The 12,611-nt window shown below is 38.1% G+C and overlaps 1 protein-coding gene across 1 annotated transcript; it reads left to right on the forward strand.

The window, feature by feature from the left end:
* Positions 1 to 448: 448 nt before the first annotated feature.
* On the forward strand, positions 449 to 3,460 carry LOC103133176 (coronin-1A-like; the record flags this gene model as incomplete). The annotated part of the gene is made up of 6 exons (XM_007544948.2): positions 449 to 586; positions 1,565 to 1,669; positions 1,762 to 1,907; positions 2,769 to 2,826; positions 2,903 to 3,118; positions 3,213 to 3,460. Coding segments are annotated over 6 exons (756 nt in total), but the record flags the coding sequence as incomplete, so codon positions are not given.
* Positions 3,461 to 12,611: the final 9,151 nt, after the last annotated feature.

A 12,611-nucleotide genomic window follows, 5' to 3' on the forward strand; every position in this document is an offset into this window, starting at 1 on the left:
GTTTAATATAAAAATCAACAACAGGTCCACTTTTATTGGTTCTATTTAATCTTGCAATGAGTTTACTTGTGTGGCCCCCTGCAGATCAGATTAAGCTGTATGCGGCCCCTAAACCAAAATGAGTTTGACACCCCTGCTATAGAGTGTCTACTACTACTACTACTACTACCACTAATAATAATAATAATAATAATAATAATAATAATAATAAGACTAAGAATAAAAGATTTGATAATAATTTGTAAAAATCTAAAAAACAAATATGCCACGCCTACTTACTGTAAACTATAGTTTACAGTAAGTTTAATAATAATAATAATATTAATAATAATAATAATAATAGTTTTAAAAAATTTAATCAATGTTTGTAAAATTGTGTTAATTAATCAAAATAAGTTGTGTCAGTAACAGCATTATTTGCCACAACCTAAATGTCTGAAACGTTGCTCTTCTGCGCCCCCTACAGGAGAAGGACAAACCTCACGAAGGCTCCAGGCCTGTGAGAGCCGTGTTCGTGTCTGGTGGGCAGATCCTGAGCACCGGCTTCAGTCGCATGAGTGAACGGCAGGTGGCGCTGTGGGATCCGGTGAGTGAAGGAAACCCTCAGAGTGAAAACTGTAACTACTACTGCAACCTCTAATAATAATAATAATAATAATAATAATAATAATAATAATAATAATAATAATAATTAATAATAATGAATTGGAGTTACGCTCGAAATAAGACAAAACTAATTTTCAAGTAACTGTCAGCAAATAAGAGCTTGTTTTGAGTCAATAATTCATGAACATTGATCAAATTTGCCTCTTTTAATTAATATTCAGGAATTATTGACTTAAAACAAACACTTATATCTTGTTACAAATTTACTTAAAGTCAGTTTTTTTCTTATTTCAAGTGTACTAAGATAACATTTACCAGTCAGAGGAATATAAAGAAATATAAAGAATCTAATTTTTATATTTTTCACTGCAACAGCACTAAATCTTACCAAGTATTTTTGGTCTAGTTTCTAGTGCAAATATCTTAATATACTTGAAATAATATAAAATTAACTCACAGGTAACTTTTCTGCAAGACGCAGCAGATTATTTTTATTCAAAAATGTCTTAATATTGAAGTTCCATTTCCACTGGCAGATTATTTCACTTGTCTTGTTTTAGTGAAATAATATTCCAGTTGAACTAGTACTTTTTAAAATCAATGTTAAGAAATTATTTACTTAAAACAAGCTCCTATGTCTTACTGAAAAGCTTCACATGTGTTAGTTTTAACTTCCTTCAGTAAGTTAGACCATAAATACTTGGTAAGATTGTGTTTTTGCAGTGCATTTAAATTAGAAGCGACTATGAAGAAAGTTCCACTTTCTGCAGTTCGAGAGGCTTTATAGTTGCATTATTTGTTAGAAGGAAGTAATGGGCATAATTACACAACTGTTGTGCAACAGCTGCATTACAGCACACTGGGTGCTGTCACTGAATAAGAACAGCAATAATTAAATTTGTCTGCTGTAGGGTTTTCCTCTGGTTATTATGAAAGCAGCAGTTATTCTTTTTTGTAGAACAACTTTGGGGAGCCGCTGACCCTGCAGGAGTTGGACACGAGCAGCGGCGTCCTCCTGCCGTTCTTCGACCCAGACACGGGAATCATCTACCTCTGTGGCAAGGTTGGGTTCAGATTGGGAAACAGTCTGTGATTCTCACCCAAACCCGCAGACGCACAAACGCCTCCACGTTTTCTGTGCTGGCCTTCTCACAGGGAGACAGCAGCATCCGCTACTTCGAAGTGACGGACGAGGCGCCGTACGTCCACTACCTGTCCATGTTCAGCAGCAAGGAGAGCCAGAAGGGGATGGGCTACATGCCCAAGAGAGGCCTGGAGGTCAACAAGTGTGAAATCGCAAGGTAACTGAAGCTGCGTGGGTTACAGTGTGGTTATTCCAGACAGAGACTGCATCAAAAACCATAAGCTTTGTTTCATGCACTGCACTGCAAAAACAAAATCTTAGATGGATGTTTTGATGTGGCCCTTTAGATCAGTCGGTCCCTCCAGTTTTTCACAATTTTGCTATTGCGAATATTAACGCAAACTCAACAGATCCTCACATGATGCGTAATACTGAGTAGGGTAACATGGAATTAATGTTTTATCACTGGTGCTTTAATAATAAAATGATGATATAAACTATTTCTTGCCTTGTTTTTGTGATCACGAATCTGCTCAGTGTAAAAGCATTTAATCACATTTTCTAATGTATTAATTCTCACTTTGAACAAACTGTGGGGGGTTTAAACATTATTATTTGAAACTAATTGTCAACATTAAATCAAAATGTTTATCATGACAAGAAATTTATCACAATAAATGATAAAAGATACGATAAATGCCCGTCCCTAATAGAGAGTTTGTTGCTAAGTTTTTGCAATAATCAAAATCATTGATGCAAACGTCCACCTGCAGGTGGCAGTATTTCTTACTTCTACTACTTGTTCTATTGTAGGTTATTTCACTAATAAGACATTTTCTGCCATTAGAACTGGAACTTTTAAAAATTAATATTAAGAAAATTTTGACTTAAAACAAGCTCCTGTAGCTTGTTGAAAAATCACTTGTAAATTAGCTTGGTCTTATTTCAGGTGCTCTAAAAACCAGATCAAAATACTGAGTAAGATTTTGTACTTTTGCAGTGAAAACAGTTTCAGCAGAAGAACTTTTGACACATTTGTCATTTTGCTCATATTATATCCAAATCTTTGTACCTTCAGGTTCTACAAACTGCATGAGAGGAAATGTGAACCCATAGTCATGACGGTACCTCGTAAGGTGAGTTTCTAAATGCAGCAGAAACACAGTGGGTTACGTTGGGATTGGCTGACTGTTTCCTCCTTTGGCTGCGCAGTCGGATCTCTTCCAGGAGGATCTGTACCCTGACACCATCGGACCCGAGCCGTCGGTTGACGCCGATGAGTGGTTTAATGGGAAAGAAGCTCCGCCTGTTCTGATTTCCCTAAAAGACGGGTTTGTAGCCACCACCAAGACCAAGGAATTCAAAGTCCATAAGAGTCTCCTGAAGACTACGACTGCTTCTGCAGGGAGCCAACCAGACGACAGTGGGGTGAGAAAACTGGATTATCTACAGTTCGGAGGCTTTATTTTCCTGATCTGGACCATTTCTGCTCAGTGACGCTCACTTCCTGTTTGTTTCTCAGGAGGTGCAGTCTCTAAGGAAGGAGGTGAAGGACCTGAAAGCAGCTTTAGAGGAGCTGACCAAGCGCGTGAAAGAACTGGAGACCAAAAACTAAACGGACAAAAATTCTACAAAATTTAAAGAAGGAAAAACATAAAGCAAAAAGTCAAAAGTAAAACAATGGAGCCAAAACAGACAGGGAGAAAACGCTGTTAACCTTTGGTTGTGAATTAAAGGGGAAAATTAAAACAGCAGATGTTCGAAAAGGTTTTTAGCCTGAAGCTTGAATTTGTTTTGTTTGTCTGTGGGAACAAGTTTTGATTTATATTTTAATATATGTGTTAAAAATAAAGGTTTTCTGTATTTTCCGAAGTCTTTTTTAAATTTAATTCTTTATTCATTTTTGAAATACGACTATAAAATGTACTCAGAAATATGAATTGTTGTTACAGAAAAAAATAAAAACATCTCAATAACTGATATTACAGATAATTAAACCTAAAATTCAGTTTCTCATAAAGTTAAAATGATATACTTTAGAAAATAAGACTCATATAAAGCCATTAATTTGATTCGGTGCGCCTTATATATTGTTCTGAAGTAAAACAGTTCCCGCTAGGGGATTAATATGGATTAATTCTGGCTCTTGTGTGGTACTGTCAAAATGTTTTACATGACTTTACGGCTGCGGTAGTCAGGAGCGTCGCGGAGTAATACGTAATGTGCTTAGACTGACAAACTTATCTGAATAAAGATCGAAAGTAGACCATTGTTTCTGGAGCAGATTTTCACACATTTAAGTCGTAAACATCTCACGGGAGAGAAAACACCTCACGTTTGAGCATCCTGGAAAAAGACTGAATACTTATCTAAATGTGGTTTCTTGGTTTTCTATTTTTAATAAATTAGCAAAAGTGACAAAATGTTGTTCCATATTTATGTGTAGAATTTTGAGCTGAGATATCAATTTAATGGCTTGAAATCAAAGGTGCACCTCATAGTTCGGAAAATACGGTATTAATTTAATTCAGTTTGGAATAAGGCTGTTAAGTAATGTAACCTGTATGGTCATCACTGCAAGAGCCGACGTAATTCTCTGCGACACCAGTAGGGGGCAGGCTTCACTTTCCGCTTTTGTGTGTGTTGGGAGAAGCGCATGAAGAGAGAATGAGAGAAATGGAGAGAACAGTGAAGATTGAGAGGCAAATTGCGGACAAAGTTAAAGAGAAAAACGAGAGAATAGTGTGTGAAAACAAATGCTGGATGGTGTTACATCGTTGACGGAGCTGGATGGAGTTGTTTTCTCTGGAAACTTCGGTGAGTGAAATCGCTGAGTGAAGCTAACGGCTAGCACGGCTGTCGGTTAAATATGACAGTTGGTCAGCAAACTGACTATTTAAGGGTCATTTAGCACGGTAAAAAGAAAATTAAAACCAGTTAAAAGCATCTTTAAAGCTTGTTGGAGCATTTTGGACATTTTTATATGTTAAATTTGGTTAAAATGTGTTCATAAGTTCATTGTTTTGTGTTAAAATACTTAAAAATAAATACGATAAAAAAAAAAAGATGTGAACATGTTCTGATTTCATGATGGGTGACAGTTCAGATAATTCCAGAAAGATGTTGTCAGTTAAATTAATTTCAAACTGAGTTCTTTTCTATTTGTTAAATGAAAGTTTTATGCAGCGATTTAACATATTTAATTTGTGGTGATTTTATTTGTGTACATGGTGATTTAAGTTTAATTTATTTTCTTTTGTTCTGCGTATTATGCATAGAATTTTTTTTCTTTTGATTATTCTGCATGTAAACAATGTGACTCAGAAAATATTCAATGAAATTCACACTTCTTTTAGTTTACACTTTTGTATTTTCACAGCAGTATAGTTGTAAATTTTAGCCTACTTTCAGCACTGTAGGCTGACCGTAGCCCAAAAGTGAATTTCTTAATTACAACTTAATTAATCAGGACTGATTTCAGAAGTTTGAAGCTGTCTTTTACTTTTATACACTCGCTCTTCTCACCAATTGAGTTTGAGGTAAGTGATAAGCAGGATGCCTTTACTTTTCATTTCTCCTCATTGCAAAAACTTGAAACCTTTTTGATGACACTTGTGAATAGATGATCTGTAGAGATAAAAATACAGACAGCAAAGCAGGTATTAAGAAATTTATTAAAATACTTGCAAGTGGAGAGTGGAATAACATATCCTGGAAATGTGAAGTACGAATGTGAACAGAGAGGATTTGGTTGTGGTCTTATCTGGTTCTTAGTTTCGTGGTTATGAGTCTAAATATTCAAATAATCACAACTTAAAGCTTGTGACCCTAATTAAACCTGCAATCCATACTCAGTTTCAATTTTCTTTTTACCATTTTAGATCAGTGCTCTGACTACATCACTGCAGATATAGTTAAAGTCCACTCATAAATCTCTGGTAACCCACCACACTGTTATATACACCAAAACATACACCTGGCACAAAAATATCTATCCGCCATATTCCAAGTGAGGACCAACATCCCAGACATGGAGGTGCTACCCTTTAACCCCTCAAGTGCCTCCTGTTTAGTTGATAAACCCAGAAGGACATCACCTGTAAAATGCAAAGATTAAAAACACCCATTTCTTAAATATAATTAGTATTTAATAACCTCAGTGCTTGTTTCTTTTTTTTTTTTTTGGCACCCCCTCCATGTGATTGCCCCACTCCGCAGCTGCAAATAGACTTGGGAGATCTTTTACACCAATGCCTTTGCTGATGCAACCGTCTAGATCAGAGGTTCCCAAATCCAAATAAACTGCTCGTTACCAGCCTCTTGCAGAGCTGAATGAATGCTGGTGAGGGAATTCAGACATTTTTGAGTAGAGATGCTTCTAAAAGTTGCAGGATGGTAGCCTGTGAGGACTGGACTTGGGAACCCCTACCCTAGATTATGCTCTGGATGGATTTAACCCATTCTACTACCCAATCTACTTGATTATATTATAATTTTCTTCCACTGTCTATGTCTGGATTTAATGCATCTGGCTTCTTCTTGTTCAAAGTTATGATGCATGTCAGAGATATAAAACACACCCTGACCATTTAGACTGCAATAATAGAATAAGAACTTGATTGAGTACCACGTTTAGATGTGACATAAATCTGATTTAGGACTGCCATGAAAAAGTTAAATATGGGTTCCATTTGCCTGCTGTGTGAATAAAGCTTTAAGCATTCAACCCTTTTAATAAAGCCTTTATTGGGTGTCATTGCTGGGAGCTGCAGCAATGTGGATGTGTTCATCAGTGGTTCCTCCTGAGCTGCTGGATGTGGGTCTGCTGAAATAGCAGAGCAGACCTCCAGACAGAATCATCAGTACACCAGCTGTCCAACCAAAGTAGATGCACTCTCCCATTTCTATCAAGAGGTTAACAAAGTCTCCCGAAGTAGCATACATTGACCATCTGACCGAGATGATCATTAGGACGCCGGACAGCACCAGGCCCAGCCCAGGCACCACACTGTTCTTAGCTTTGGCGTTTTGCTTTTGCATAAATGTGGGGAAATAAGCACCGAAGATCAGACTGAAGAGGCTGAAGGCGCTGACTATGCAGCTGATGAAGGTCATGGCTCGAGCGCCCTGCAGGTCAGAGCTCATCGCCTTTGAGGATTCATAGTTTTTGCACAGCTCTTGCCCAGAGCACTCCACCACACACCAGTTCCACAGCCCCTGTATGGTGGAATACTGCACAAACACAGAAAGGGTCATTGTTAGTGATTCTTAGATATTGTTACCACCCTTTCACAGCTATCCTTTCTCCAAAATGTTAATGTCTAAAGCTTTTGCAAAGCAATCTAACATGAGGTAAAGAAGCTAGTAAGATCCTCTTTTAAAATATTTCATTACCTCTGTCATAGTTTTGTTGAAATGCGTCACTTTCCAGCGAGGGACAACACAGCAAATAGTCATCCAAAGTCGTCCGAGGACTCCGAGGGCCAAACACACCATCTGAACCGTCGACAATCCCATTCTAGAAAAAACTAAAATCAGGATGTAAGTAATTTAAGTTGTTGCTATATATTCTTGGCAACAATCATCTGTCCATTCATTGTCTTCTTCTTATGCAAGATGGGGTCACTAGGGTAACAGACTACACTGTGCAGCTCATTATGGAGAAAACAAAGACCTTTCCTGACCAGAAGGAAGATCTAGTTACTTCAGTGAGTTCTGGGTCTGCACTTGGCTCTCCTGTTTGTGGGACATGCCAAGAAAACCCTCCAAATGGAGGCGCTCACGAGGTATCCTGCTCAGATGCTCAAACTAAATCATTTGCTCTACATCGTTCCCACTAGATGATGAAGATCCTCGCCTTGTCTCTAAGGCTAGGTCTCACTGTCCATTTGGAGGAAGCTCATGTCAGAAATGTTTTTCTTGTTCTGGTGGGCTTTTAACTTTCTTTTCATTTGTTTCAGGTAATGAATGGGAAACTTCAGGCCTCTTGTCCAGGACAATAAACTGACAGGCTACATTTGGCGCTAGATTGGACTCTCAATCCTCGTGGTTATAACCACAGCTGTCTGCAAATAGCTAAACTCCACAAATGCAAGAGAAATGCTTACAGTATCCTTTTTTATAGTTCAAACACCAAATATATCTTAAAATGCATTAACACGCAGAGTCTGCGTGTTAATGCACACCACTGTCTTCCTTCTAATGCCAGCCAGTGGCATGTCAACTACCATTGTGTCTTTGTATTTTAGCTTCTCAAGCTGCAAGCAAAACTTTATTTACATTGAACCTTCAAGACATAAATCAATTACCTCTGTCTAAAGCAGAGGTCTTAAACTCAATGTCTCTCAAAAATTGCCCATGCTTGTCTGCTTTTGCATTCACCTCCCTAAATTTGGCCTTGAGGTCAGAGTTGCATTGCAGATCAATAAGCTCCATTTGAAGCACAGGAGGGGCATCTTGCACATCAAAGGTGAAGGGGTCTGCAAAAAATTGAAAAGTGGCTCTGTGCATCTTGAAGTCTGCAAATCTGTGATCAAATTCCTTCTGTAGCTTCAAAATAGCATCAACATACTTCTCACCACTGAATGGTGTGCCTGCATCCACAAGTGCCTTGCATGCTGGGGAATTTACAAAGATTTGTCTGAGAGAGCTGGGCTTTCCATACAACAAGTTTTGTGGAGAATGCTCTCATGTTGTCATAGGTAGCACCGACAAGCTGCCTCTCACCTTGTAACTTTGTGTTTAGTACATTCAGCTCATGTGTGATGTCGACAAGAAAAGCTACGTCCATGAGCCATTTCTGATCATTCAACTCGGGAACAGCCATCCCATCCTTCTCCATGAAGGCTTTCACTTCTTTTCTCAGTTCAAAAGATCTTTTCAGGACATTTCCCCTGCTGAGCCAACGTACCTCTTCATATTCTGACTCCATTTCCTCTAAAAAAGCACGGAACCTCCTGTGCTTTAAGCATTTGTTGCAAAGGACCTGCTGATGGATAATGCAGTGCAGAGCAATAGCCTCTTCTACACCCTCCTCCTCAAGCTTTCTCTGAACAAGTGCCCCCAGTCCATTTTTTCTCCCCATCATTGATTTGTTCTCCGTTGGTTGTTATTCCAACAAACCTATTCCATTCTCAATGGCATCACACAGCTGGCAAAATATTTCATGAGCGGTGGTCTGGCCATGCATTGGAATTACTCTGAGCAGCTCCTCTGTCACGTCTGTGCTCTCATCAAGAGCGACTGAATATGCATCAAAACATCTGGCTTTCTCACACAGTTTGTCTTAAATGTCACTTGACAGGTCAGAAATGCGCTGTGCCACTGTGTTGGCAGAAAGGCTGATGTTGCTGAACTGACTTTTCTTTTCTGGACAAACTATACTTGCAGCCTGAATATGCATGTTTTTACAAACTCGCCCTCTGTGAATGGTTTTCTCGCCTTAGCAATCGTCTCACTAACCACATAGCTAGCTTCGACTGCTGTGGCATTCTCTTTGGTTGCTCACCCTGTGGGCCGCACTAATATTATACTTTCATATCACGGTGGGGGATATGAGAATGAGACCTCTGGTCTAAAGTAAAGTAGTAAATCCTTCCCAACCTGTTTCTTCTTCTTTCAATGTACACCAGGTTTGTAATCACTCATTGCATCTGGTCAGCAATCTACTCACCAAGTTTTAAAACTCAAACTTACAAACATTCCTCGTTGGATTCAAATGTTACATACCCTAGTTTCCTTAGTTCCTCTGTCTGCTTGGTTTTCACTGATGTCCTGTAAGTTCCTTCATATTTGGTTTTCATTTTGTTGTTAAAGTTCATTCACTTGGTAATTTATTAACTCTCTACATGTTTCTTGTTAATTCTTCAAGATTACAGAATAACAGAGTAAAATGTCTATCTGTGATAAGTAGCATTGAGAAAAATGCTTTCATAGAGAAAACCTCGGGTCCAGAAAAGGTTATTATAATCCCCAAAACTCAGAACATTTGACTTTTCATTCAGAGGTGATTGTATTTTCTGACTCTTGATAAACAGTCCAGCTTTTTAATACTTTAAGGTGAACATTTAGTAAAGAAAAAAAATGAACAAAGTTGCTTACCTGTGCTGGAAATAAACTTGGGAGTATTCTGTATGAAAACAACATAGATTATGGGAAATGTTCAGTGAAATCCACAGTTCTCTGAAATGACGCTTTTGTATTTTCAATCCAGTACTCGGTTGAGAGTTTTTTTATCCTGCTGTTGGCACTGCTACACAACTGAATAAGGAAGCTTGAAGCTCTTTTACTTTTATACACTTGCTCTTCTCACCAAGTGAGTTTGAAGCGAAGTGATAAGAGGTAGGATGTGGTTTTAGTCACTTTTGAAGTTTCATGTATTAACTTTTTCATTTCTCTACTTTGCAAAAGCTTGAAATCCTTTTGATGACACTTGTTCTGAATATAAGATCTGTCTGGAAGACAAGTGCAGATATAACTACAGACAACAAAGAGATTTATTAGAGAAATATTTGCAAGTGGAGCGTGATAGAGAGGATTTGGTTGTGTTCTTAGTTTCGTAGCTATGGGTGGGTGGTTGCTGTAGTCTGAGGCTGACAGACGGGAATTTGGAAGGATGTTGTTTTTGAGAGGTGGATTTGAAGGCTGTGACTGTTGTAGCATTTTCTAAAACATCAAATTCTCTCATGAAGGGAGAGTCGAGTAATAGTGCCAAGAAAGTTAATTTCCTCTGTTTATATGTGTATTTTTCTTACTGGTCTATTTAAAAAAGGTGGAAAACGCTTCTTTTTACATAAGAGTCAAATAAAAGGACTTAAACAGCAGATGCATTTCACAGATGTTCTATGATGAAGTTTAAATAGATTATTTTAATTTTTTAAAAAATTCTGTGATGAAGTGAGTCTTCTGTGTGTTTAGATTGATTTTATTACTTTTTCCTAAAACATCTGAATCTTACATAGCTTTAATAATCTTTGGTGACAAACAAAAATAGTACAAAACAACTTAGAGTAAATGTTTTAACAGTAGAAAGAAAGATTATCTCAGACACTTAATCATAAAATTGTTTCATGAGGCACATCTGGTTGGCAGCTTTCTATATGGAATCAAGAAATTATGAAAGAATTGACAGAAAAGTGAAGGTGATTAAATAAGCAAACACAAGATGAAACTATGAAATTTATTTTTTCTGTTAACAGAAACTCTTAATGCATCTTAATATTCTGTTATGCTTATGTTTTTTTAAAGTCAAATATTAAGTGACATTTGAATTTAAGAGTTTTGCCAAGATGAAAAAAAAAAAACTAGTCACAATGTTAGAAATTAACCAGGGCTTACAGAGCTCCGGCCGGGGGCCGGATTTCCGGCTTTTGACCAAACGGTCCGCCTCAACCAAGGGTCCGTCTGAACCAAACTGTAGTCATCGCCCGGAAGGCTTTTCAAGCCGAAGCGAGCATTGGACCAAACGGCCCGCCCCTCAACTAAACTGTAGATAATAGACAAAGATATCTGCCAATCAGAGTTCTGGCTCCCGTGTTCTTGACCAATGACTGTAAAACGGTTTGTGGAAAAGAAGCGCATAAGTTCAATTCGGCGGTTAAATCAAAGAAAGAAGATGGAGTTTGTCTCACCCGGTAAAGAAACACTTTTGCTTGAGAAAGGAATTAAAAACAAGTGGTGCTGGGCATGGCTAGAGGAAAGGGGACAAGACGGGACGTTGGCGGAAAGTTTTACAAAAGGGGGGCGCTGGGATTCCTTTGGTCGAAGGTAAACTTTACACCTTACAATCACAACAACACCAGTTTAGACTTTGAGCAACTTCCTAAAACTGTATTGTGTAGCACTAAATCATGCTTGGCTGCAACTGTATTGATGGCAGCTCTCCTTCTCTTCAGAATGTGTTAGCTTCTGGCGCAGCTCCATTTAAATAAAGAAATCCCTCCATGGCGATACCACGACAGAAAGCGTTCATTTTATAGCGTTAATGCCAGAGCTGTAAGTGGTCCGGTATGAAACGGGTGTGATAAAACACCACAGCATTTTTAAATTTCAATAATCGGAATACCAAAATTGTTTCCGTTGTTTTAAAAGGTTTACGTCAGTCTGCCTTTTCCCCATCGATGCGTTTCCCGACCGCTGCGCACCATAGGGGGTTAAAAAACAAAAAAAAACTCGACCCGCACATTGCACAAAACTCTGAAACAGGAGAAGCGGGACATAAAACGGAGCGACGAACTAGATGTGAATTATGGCATAAAAACAGAGAAAAATCAACACATGATGTGAAACATGATGATTAGGCGGCGCAGCAGGTGATGAGTGAAGATTAATGATGGTCAATACATGATAAAATAAATCTAGCAACAGGAAAGAAACTAAAGTGGACATAGCAATAAACCAAGAGAGGATAATACTAATCAAAGGAAACTAAATTAAATGAATGAAGAACAAAATGCAAGAACTAGAAAATTCCAGCAGAAATTTTGAGGGGCCTGCCACCTGTGCCCATCCCTTTAAACCCAGCGTTTCAAATTTGTCATGAAAAATAGATATAAGTAAGTCTGACATACTTAACCCAACACTAACACAGAGTAGCTGTGAATATTGTCAGGCATATTATGATATATGTGTCACCATATAAGCTTCGCACATGTGGTTGTCACTCATGGTAAAAAACATGAAGAAATTTGGTAATAGTTAATTTCTAAAAACAATTTCAATTTTCACAGTAAAGATTTGAATTTACACTCAAAAATTCAGACAAATAATAATTTTATGTAAGCAAAACATGAAAAGTCACAGGAAATATGTATTCTTCCCACAATGCATTGTGAGATCTGATTCAGCGCTGTGGGAATACGCACTGCCTCTGTCTAGGGCCCGTTGCTATGGTAATTAATTATCTGCACCTGGGCTGGCTCTC

Source organism: Poecilia formosa, unplaced genomic scaffold (assembly GCF_000485575.1).
Source record: "Poecilia formosa unplaced genomic scaffold, Poecilia_formosa-5.1.2 Scaffold2337, whole genome shotgun sequence".
Taxonomy (NCBI): Eukaryota; Metazoa; Chordata; class Actinopteri; order Cyprinodontiformes; family Poeciliidae; genus Poecilia; species Poecilia formosa.